Consider the following 10,698-nt stretch of genomic DNA (forward strand, 5'->3'; position numbering starts at 1 on the left):
ACTAAAGGTACCACGTGGCGAGATTCTGGGCATCCAACGGTATTAATTTTGAAAATCAACGACCAAGATTACTCTAACGGTTAAAAATCTAAAAAAGAAAACAAAAAAAAATCCTTTTTTTTTTTTTATTTTTTTTTATGTAAATATCCAATAATATTTTTCATTCTCTACACCACAACTCAATATTTATTTTGGGTTGTGATTTGCACACACCCTTAACTACTTTTTCCACACCTCTCCATATTTTTTAATACTTAATTGGTATCCTACTTTTTAATCTTCCATATATACCCCTCCCTATTTAATCTTTCATTAATTACCATAAAAAAGTATGAAGGGTATATATGGAAGATTAAATAGTAGGATACCAATTAAGTATTAAAAAATAGGGAGGGGTGTGGGAAAAGTAGTTTAAGAGAGTGTGAAAATCACAACCCTTTATTTTTACTACCATCTCCTATATTTGTTTTCTACATTCCAAATCCTTTTGTTACAAAAAATTTAAAAAAAGGAGAATTATGAGAAGTCAAATTGGTCAATTGGGGACATGTTGCTTTGCTTCAGGCTTGGATGCTTGTTATTCATGACACAATCCCATGAAATGAGATGAGGATGCGACACATGTGGAATAAGATTCACACAATTTGTTGAGTAGGTATAAACATCTGCATAAATATTTGAAAGCTTGGCAAGAAGCCCTTGTGTAACATCCCATATCACCCAGGGGAGTGGATCTTGTAAGCCTTATATGTATATTCTCATCTCTACCTAGCGCAAGGCCTTTTGGGAGCTCACTGGCTTTGGGTTCCTTCGGAACTTCGAAGTAAAGCGAGTTTGCGCGAAAGCAATCCCAGGATGGGTGACCCATTGGGAAGTTCTCGTCTGAGTTCCTAGAAACAAAACCGTGAGGGCATGGTCGAGGCCCATAGCGGACAATATTGTGCTGCGGTGGAGTCAAGCCCGGGTTGTGGTGGGGGCCCGGGCGGGGATGTGACACCTTGCAAAAGCAGAAGGAATTTATCAAAGTGGCAACAATTTAGCCAATGTGGTAATAATATTTTATTATTAATAAATTAAAAATGTAATTAATATGTTATTTGTTTTACTTTTGTTATGTAAATCTTTATGTTGTTTCACAATTTTTTTCAGCAACCAGTGCAAGCTCAAATGTGGTTCAATCTTGATAACAAGAAATCATTCACAAGACACGAAAGTTGGAACATTGTGAAGCATATCCCGAAGTACAAAGTTCTACATATTGGTCCACAAGTTCAGTTGAATAAGACTCCACTGCACGAATCAACTACTAAAGAGTCGCCATTGGAGACCCTAATTGAATCGGTCACACAAACTAAAGAAACCTTGAGGCCTATTGTTAAGAAGGCTGCTAAGAAAAAAACTGTAATAGGGAGTTCTTTGAATAATGATTATTCAAAATTTGTTGACGAATTGGCTTGCCAATATGCAATCAATATGGAACAAGACAGGTTAATATATGAGCAAGACACGGATAGAGATGAAAAGCGAGAGAAATGGAGTTAACTAGGCAAGAAAGGCAAGAGGAGAAGAATTGGGAGATCATGTCCCGACGCCTCGAGGATGAGTCTCCTAATTCAAAACGTTTTTGGAGAAGTCAAAATAATCGCATCATGGGAAGAAGGTTTACCGCAGAAGATGAGGAAGTTCAATACACTCTAAGGGAAGACGGACGGAGCCGCACTGATTTTATCCCCTAGGTTAAAATTAATTATGTTTGTTGTAATGTTATGATTTTTTTTGCTTGTATTTGAAATAATTTTTTAAAATTAGACTTTATTCGAGAAATAATTAATGACATGTGAAGGATAAAGCCAAGAAAACATAAAGAAAAAATATATAAAATATATATGTGAATAGGAATTGCATTTGTCCTTACCCTCTCTCTTCCCAAACGAGTGGACTTACACAAAGACAATTAGTATTTAAAGTGAATAGTAAGGACAATTTCATTGCCCTTACCTTACCCTTACCCTCTTAAAACAGGTGGAATTGCTCTTACTGCTTCAACTTATCGTGCTGAAATGTACACACTCGATATTTCTCATGTAGTCTTGTATTACATATAATCACATATTTGCAAATATTATACGCATTTGACATGGCCGGCAATGCAAGACTATATGGATCGATCAATCTCTATGGTGCAGGATTTTGTAGGATATCATGGCATGTATAAAGAAGGATTGAAGTAGTTAGGCCTAGCTATATATAGTAGTTACTACTTTGATTGGAGCATGGACCTGATCGGTAAGTATTACATAAGCTACCAAACATACAAGTGATGTTTCCTCATAGCATTAATAGCCACCATCCTAATTCTAACCCTAATCTAGTTAGATATGATTTCATATTAAAGCATATCTAAACAAATATATTGCCATGATACATGTGTAGTACAAGGCTATAATTGTTATGCACGTATGAAAGCTCATAAATTCTGAGCTCTAACACTAAGACCGAACGTAAGTAATTTCCTCCCAACTACATTTACGTGCTATTTATCTTGAATTTTGTATTCCAATATTTGTACATGGAGTCTAACACAACCAAACATGAGATAGCTTTATGGGATGGCTTTGATTTTATACATAAGTTTTTTTTGGTGCATATTGTTTCAAGCTAACTATATATATATATATATATATATATATATATATATATATATATATATATATATGTCCACTATATATTGAAGTTCTTCTAAATAATCACATCATCTTATGTATAATGTATCCCCTTGGATGTACGGTTGAACTTTGTTTGCTCAAGGACATGCAAGGTTTGTTATATAAAATTCTTATGTGGAACATCTCTTCGCATTCTCTCACTCCCCATCACATATACAACATGTGAACAACAAAAATAGGATGACATTGAATACATGTGGCTGTTGAAATTCACACATGAGCCAACATGCTCCAATACTATAGAAAATTGATGTTTTAATTACTATAAAATCATTTGGAGTAGTCCAACTTTTTATAAGGACTTGTAAGATTTTGTAAACTTCGATGAAGGATGTTTCCTCACATCCTCATAGTATGGACATGTGGAGATTGTGACTGTTTTTTTTTTTTTTTTTTAGAGATTGTGATTGATAGTAATAAGAATAACATAATTACTCTATACTTATAAGGAGCCAAAGAATGGTGTTCTTTTTACACCTCTTTGCACACACAAAAGAATGAACCCTAAGTTTCGACCAACTTGAAGTCGTAAGAGATTCTTCAAGCTCTTAATTTCCTAGAAAATATAGTATGTTTTTACGGTCGTGCATGAGTAATCGCAACAAAATTCACTACTTGTTTAAAGTGTGTATCACTATCACAAAATGGCAAGCATCATTTCCACAGAGATTTTATGCACAACATCTCCCATGTCATTTTAGGTGCAAGTTGTGGGCAAAAGCAAAAGTTGGCACAAGCTGAATAGGATGCATTGTTATATAGGATCACCTTTTACTTTCTTTTTCTTTCTATTGGAGGAGGGAGAGAGAGAGAGAGATAGAACCAACGCAATATGGTGTACAATCCATAATGCATCATGCATTGTAAAAAGCAAACGATAACTAGACACTATTTTTTTTAATTTTTCTTCAATAGTTCAAAATTATTAAGTAGTCTGAAAAGTGAACGATAAAAATTTGACTATAAGAAATCAAACAGTGAAAATTGTTTAAATGTTAGACTACTAGGTAAGGTAGAGTACTTAAGACAAACCCCACTTTTTTCTTCTTCTACACACTTCTCTTTAATATTGGTCATCGAATTGAATAAATTCAACAAAACGAACATACAAACATATTTTGAAGGGGATAGAAAGGGTATATGTATTTCTCTTGTAAGATTTATAAATAATTATATATTGAATGATAAATTGTGAAGAGTGTGAGAGGGACCAAAGTGATGCTACAACAATGATGTTACATTTGAAGTTGGAAATGATGGTGAAGCTGAGGTTTTCAATGCTTATACCTAATACCATAAATGCCACATACCCTGTCACATTCCTACCACATAAAAGAGGAATTTGAATGCTTGAAGTATAATTTATGTGACAACAAACTTACAAGGACACTGTGCTTTTTTCTTCTAATTTTGATAATTTCATGTTACATGTATGCCAGACTGTAAAGACCTTGGTACAAAATTAATGATACGATTTACAAGCTGGGTTCGGTTTGGATTTGAACATTTCCTAAAAAATTTGGCATCTTTAGAAAAAATGGGTAATGCCTAAACAACCACATATCAGAATTCTACGAAATTCTTTTATGTGAATGAAAGTGGTAATTTCAACTATTGGAAAACAAAGTACTCAATACACAAAACCTCTACTATGACATGTACCTGATGAATGAATGATTTGATTTGTGGATAAGAAACAACAAAGAATCCAACAGTGAAGATCTTAGTATTTATTATATATACAGTGATGCATACTAAAAACTTTGATCAAAACATTTCACATCCTTGAGATTTGATGCTTCTGGCTGTTATAGTGATGACCACAAGATGATATCACTTGTCACTTGTCTTGTGCCAAATTCTGAAGTCCTTTTAGCACAATACTATGGAAATGGCGTCTGAAATTAGAATAATGTATGCTAAAAAAATAACATGGTGAATTTATTCCCAATTGAAGCCAGCTAAAATTTTCCTACCAAACAAGAAAAGGGTCTTTTGTTTCTTCAAAGAAGCAAAACCAGTTATGGATAGAGATCAATTATTTTTATGTGGTTTCTGAAAATATGGGCTCATTGGGCTTATTTTCAATGGAAGGTTGTTGGGTGTTTTTTGCCAAACTTCACGTGAGCAAACTATTAATTGTTTTGATATTATAAAGAAAGTTGACGTTCCATTTTAAAACTTAATTGGCAACGGAGGAAGTGACCCGACACCTTATAAAGCCCTTGCAAGATCACTTTTCCCAACTTTCCGATGTGAAAGAGTTCTTCACATCCTTACACAGACCTCTTGATTTTGTAAACATATGCGTATCTTTTATTCCACAAAACCAGTGAAGCTTAATTTGTTTGTAGGTCATGTTTTAGTTGAGTTGAGCTTTGTTTTCTGTTGTTGTTTTGGCTCTGGTTTTGGAATTTATTATGCTGTTGTTCTTCACTTCTTTTCTTTCTTTTGGCTTATACAGAAAGCAAGCAAGTTCCAAAGTGTGGAGAAATTTTTCCAAGTGCCGGGAACACCATGACACGTGGTGTTCCCTCACCCATTAGGATTTGACATCTTGGATATCCTTCAATTTTATATTTCAATAAATATAAAAAACTAAATGCTAATGGGTGAGGGAACACCATGTGTCATGGTGTTCCTGGCACTTGGAAAAATTTTTCCAAAGTGTGGTCAGAATGCTTTTCAGAGAAGCACATTTCATTAGCCAGAAGGCCCAGAACTTCAATTACAACACCAGTTAGAAGTTTAATTAAAAGCAGTAAATCAGGAAAACCATTTATTTACCATGGAGAGGCATATGGTCTCTTAAATCATGCATAACCTTCCAAATTGTCAACCTTTTATTCACATTAATGGGACTAGGGACTTAGGGCGACATCCTTTCCTGCACCCGAGGTCATGAGTTCAATTTCTCTTTCTCAAATATCAATTTGTATTTATAAAGAAGTGATTTCCACACAATTTTTAGTTCCTCGCACACCCAATTTTATTTATGGCCGTCAAATCAATTAAATCAAACGAAAACAACGAACAAGATTAAACTGGTGTGCGTTTATCAGGTCCTTTTATAAGTAAATGAACTGAAAATGTCAAGTTCACTTTGGAACAACCAAAAAGTTGCTTTAAATTATCATTACTAAACATATGGTCTAAACAATCATGAGTGCATCAAAAATTTGTTAACTTCAATTTTAATAGAAACGCCAACATCATAATCCAGATCTGTAAAATTTAAGACATAATATTTGGGTTCTATGTACAATATCTGGAATAATCCAGGAGAGGAGTTTACTGACAGATGGAAAGACCTAATGAAAGAAGAACAACTGAAATGAGGCCCATACAATTTGGCTTTCCAATTTGCACAGGAATACATGAAAGATCTATCCCGAAAATGTAGTTAAAGGAAAAAAAATTGACCCAATTTAACTTTCTAGTTCACTTCGTATCCAGTCTCGTGCGCACATCAAAGCTTGGACGGTACCTGGGTTCATGGAACTCCAATCACGGTCGAGCATTCTTCGTCCGGTGTTGAATGCTGAGTCCATAGCAACTTTTGACACAGGAATTCCCAACACATTGCGAGCCATCATAGATAGGACAGGGTACCTAGGAGCATGAACTTTCCACCAATTTAATATGTCAAATCCCTGTGCATGACGGGGGAAGGCAGGCTCCTCCAAGTACTTGTCCAAATCTGACTTTGTTCCATCAGCCTCATTAGTTTCCTCTATATATCTATCAAAGCCACTCAGCCTATCCCCTGACTCCCTTTCAGAACCGGGCAAGTGAGAACTATTACCTACTTGCCAAGCCACACCTTGATCAAGGGAAGCTAAGCAGTTTGAATGTTCATTATACAGTGCCTTGACACACACAATAGCCTCAGAAATCCGGCTTGGAGCACCACTGCCAAAAACTTGCCCATAATAATACTCTACCACTCTCATCTTGAACCGAGGATCTAATATGGCTGCAACCGCTAAACCCAAGCTACATCTCTGCCAATATTCTTCAAATCTGCTTCTCATCTTAAACGCGAGAGAACTGATATAATCATCTGGATTCTTGCACCACTCATTCAGCTGCAAGTGTACTTCACAAAGCTCAGGAAAATACAAATTTGCAGTCGGTGACTTGAATTTTGTGAAACCATCGGTAACCTCAACAAAGAGCTTCAAGTAGCTCGTAATGACACTCACTCTATCCCATTCAATATCAGATGGACACATTGTGTAGACAACGTCATTTGCATGCAAAAGATAAAATGCTTCCCTGTACTCCAAAGCAATTTCAAGCATAACATATGTCGAGTTCCACTGCATTTGATTATCTAGGCATAAGAATCTCTTACTCTGACCTCCACCTTGTTGAGCTATCCCGTCAAATTTTGCTTGTACTGCTTGCGAACTTTTGACATACCGTATACTTCCTCGAATCTTATCAGTAATCTCACAAAGTGCTTCTAGAGCATCCTGAAACATCATATTAAGAACATTTGCTGCACAACGTACATCAAATAACTGACCATTATAATAAAGTAACTTGTTTTGGGACAGCCTATCTTTGATTCTAATGACTATGTTGTCATTGGTGGAATAACTATCAAATGTCATAGAAAACAACTTACGGTCAATATCCCATTCGATTAACGATGTCATGATAATTTCTGAATGCTTGTCTTCTGTATCAGAAGAATCAATGACAATAAAATTTAAAATCTTCTTCTTTAACTGCCAAGACTCATCAATATAGTGTGCTGTCAAGCACAAGTACTGAGCACCATCCAAAGAAGCCCACATATCCGCACTAAGGCTGATTCTACCAGGCAATTTATCCAACACATCATTCACTTTTTGCTTCTCTTTCACATATATCTCCATACAGTCAGCCTCAACTCTTTCAGATGTAACAAGCTCAAATAATGGCTGTAAATTCTTAACGAACACTTTGAATCCAACATCCTCAACCATATCCAAGGGATAACCATGTAAAATAATCATTCGGGCAAGATCAAACCTACTCCGCCTTTGATCGAAGTTTTTACTTCCATAGTTAATGATGTCATCTTTTGTCTGCTCTTGCTCAAACCTAATATTCACAAGGTTAATAACTTCATCCTTTTTCTTCCGTTGATCCAAGTTGAAATAAGTCCCTTCCTTTCTCTTTCCTCTTGCTGCAAAGAGTTGAGGTATGCCAAGATTAGATCTTCTCTGACACCTAATTAAATGATTCCTCAAATGTGATGTCCCACTGGTACTTGATCCGCTGAGTTTCTTTTTACAATGTCTACAAACAGCAATACATGTGTTATCAGCCAATTTAATCCTATCAAAGTCATTCCACACGACAGATTTTAATCTGGTTGATTTGATGTTCACCGCATTGGACATATCCATTGCATTGACTTAGTACCTCACCAGTACCTGCACATAAAAAAAAAATGAATATATATATATATATATATATATATATATATATTATTAGTAGTAGGATTGCTAACCCAAAAGGAAAAGAAAAAACGGAGAGAACCAAAACAAGAAGTCAACTCAAAGATATGACTACCAACCTTTCTTAAATTATCAATTCTCCCTCAATAAAAATGTCATAAGACAACATATGTTTTTTTTATTTAAAAAGAAAAAAATTACAGACGTTTGTCCGTGCAATTTCACACAACAGAAGTTGAAACAATCTAAAAGGATTAATAATAGTCTCATAGTTATGATTAAAAATTACATGACAAAAAAATAGTGGCAGGCTTCTGTTTATGCGTCACAATTCAAAAATGTAAAAGTGACAGCACTGCGAATGTTACAAATGCATGAGAGTTGCATATCTGTATAGGCAAAATTGGTAAAACAATTATCCAAATGCCCTACACTCATGCTGACACTAAATAAAATATATGTTGAGGTGCAAAATTAACTGAAGTAATAAGTTGTGCAGGTTGTAAAGTAACAAATTTCTCAAAAAAAAAAAAAAAAAAAAAAAAAAAAAAAAAATCAACCAGTTCAAAGAGGCTAAGCTAGACATCAAAAGAAAAGGAACTACTACCAGAATGGACCAGGCGTATCATATGGAAATGTTATGACCCAATTGAGAAACACGATTTGACCCGTGTAAATACAACATCAACCAGTTCAAAGAACACAAATCTCGATTTAGCTTTTCGGATTGATGATGACTAATGTACTTCTCTTCTTTCAGCAGAAAAATGCATTAATTGTAAAGGTTACTTCAGAGTGTTATAATTCACATGTGTTGAAGACAGAAATGTGCACAGTCATCTCAATAAAACACACAACAAATAGTTGGATCGAGGAGAGGAGTTAATCGATAGTTTTACAACAACTGATGAGTTTGAACTATGAAGCTAAGGCATCATCCCTGCCAACTGCAGAACATACAATGCAGTACAGGAAGACTCGCTCTGTACCATAATCCAAACAAGGGTTGTTGTAAAATATCTACGACATCGGTGCAAGCATTCTACAAGTAACACAATCTGCATAGCAACCATGCATTAGAAAATTTACAATGGCAAGCATCATAAATTCGAAAATTTACGGGTTTGCAACAAATCCATAATTACATCAAGATGCCTAATTCTTTACTAAAAGAGAGAGAAAGAAGGCATCTTTCTGCTCTTCAATGTTCAGGAGCTTTTACCGTACACAAGAAAAGAGTGCATACTGAAGAAATCACAGCAAACATTACATTAAGTCTGGTCTTGAACTTCGACCCGAGAATTGAACCGGGTCCATGAGGAGAGAGAAGGCGGGTCGGGCATTTCAGATTTCAGAAAGGGGTAAAATTAGGTTGGGAAAGACGAGCTTCTGGAAATGGTCGGATCGGAGACGGATTCCGGGACCCGCCTGACCCAACCCGGACTCCAAGCGGATCGCATCCGTACGGGTCAAAGGGCCCACTTTGGAACTCAATTGCGGTTCTCGGATAGGAATCCCAATATAAATTTAAATATAAAACAATACAGGAATCCACAACAAACGAAGAAACAAATAAGCCCCAAATTGCATTCGGACTCGGACCCAATTTAGGGTTCAAACCCGAAAAAAAAGAAAAACGAAATGTTTCAAAATTAACAGAGGAGAGATGGTGAGATTAGCGTTTGGAGACGTACAGTTAAGGGAGACGCTGAAAGACGCCGACTTTGCGAGGGAGCGGAGGAGAATTGGGGTCGCTAGGGTTAGGGTTTGCGGGTTGTTTTGTCTGAGAAATAGAGAGTGGCAGTGTGGACAAAATATGGAAGCGGGAGAGCAATATGGTAAGAAGGCGCGCAGCAGTGGTAACAGGGAAGGGGTAACGAAGCAAGGACTTTAAGTCAATTACTAATCTACCCTTGTGTGTGTGTGTGTTTTTTTTTAGACAAACGGAAGTATCTATACTAATAGAGTGTAGAAGTAGACTAAGCCTTACAATGAGCTTGTCATAATAACGTGGTTCAACATTGCATTTTATATACCTGGTGACATGTTAACACGATACATAAATGACACGAAAATAACGGGTTTCGGATCATTATCAGGTCACACGATAATAACCCATTAATAACGAGTCCTTAATAGGTTTACACAAGAGTGACACGCGGGTAACCTGTTTAGACACAATAAGAAAAAAAGTTATTTTGATGATTTTAATTTTTTAAACTACTAGAATAAACTTACTATAAAATACAATAGATATAATGAATATGTATATATTATTTATTAATTATTATTCTACATAAATTTTAAAATGTATTTTTTTATAGTATATTATAGGCAAAGATTGAGATTAAAAATCATAAAACACAATAAAAATAAAAATATCAAGTAATTTTAAAATACCAAACACATTAAAAAAATTATAATAATTAATTTACATGTGCAAAAAATATGAAAAAAATATGCAAATGCTTGTAGTCACATCCTCTATGCTTTGAGGATGGGTATATGATCGTTTGAAT

General features: G+C 35.3%; 1 protein-coding gene across 5 annotated transcripts; it reads right to left on the reverse strand.

The window, feature by feature from the left end:
* Positions 1 to 5,938: 5,938 nt before the first annotated feature.
* Positions 5,939 to 10,043, reverse strand: LOC137708469 (zinc finger BED domain-containing protein RICESLEEPER 1). 5 transcript variants are annotated; one of them, XM_088689894.1, is made up of 3 exons: positions 9,874 to 10,043; positions 8,111 to 8,155; positions 5,939 to 8,018 (listed from the first exon to the last, which is right to left on the reverse strand). In XM_088689894.1, the coding sequence occupies exons 2-3, from the start codon at positions 8,131 to 8,133 to the stop codon at positions 6,155 to 6,157; spliced, it is 1,887 nt and encodes a 628-aa protein (XP_088546020.1). In that variant the 5' UTR covers positions 8,134 to 8,155; positions 9,874 to 10,043; the 3' UTR covers positions 5,939 to 6,154. The 5 variants fall into 5 exon arrangements, with proteins under 5 accessions (XP_088546020.1, XP_088546021.1, XP_088546018.1 ...); XM_088689895.1 differs by having other exon boundaries at positions 9,402 to 10,037; XM_088689892.1 differs by having other exon boundaries at positions 5,939 to 8,155; positions 9,450 to 10,037.
* Between the last annotated feature and the right edge of the window lie 655 nt (positions 10,044 to 10,698).

The sequence above is a fragment of the Pyrus communis genome, chromosome 17 (assembly GCF_041283825.1).
Source record: "Pyrus communis isolate YQ-2024b chromosome 17, ASM4128382v1, whole genome shotgun sequence".
NCBI classification, from domain to species: Eukaryota; Viridiplantae; Streptophyta; class Magnoliopsida; order Rosales; family Rosaceae; genus Pyrus; species Pyrus communis.

Excerpts from the sequence above, each read along its gene's own strand:
- LOC137708469 (XM_088689892.1), bottom strand. The coding sequence starts at position 8,128 with ATGGATATGTCCAATGCGGTGAACATCAAATCAACCAGATTAAAATCT.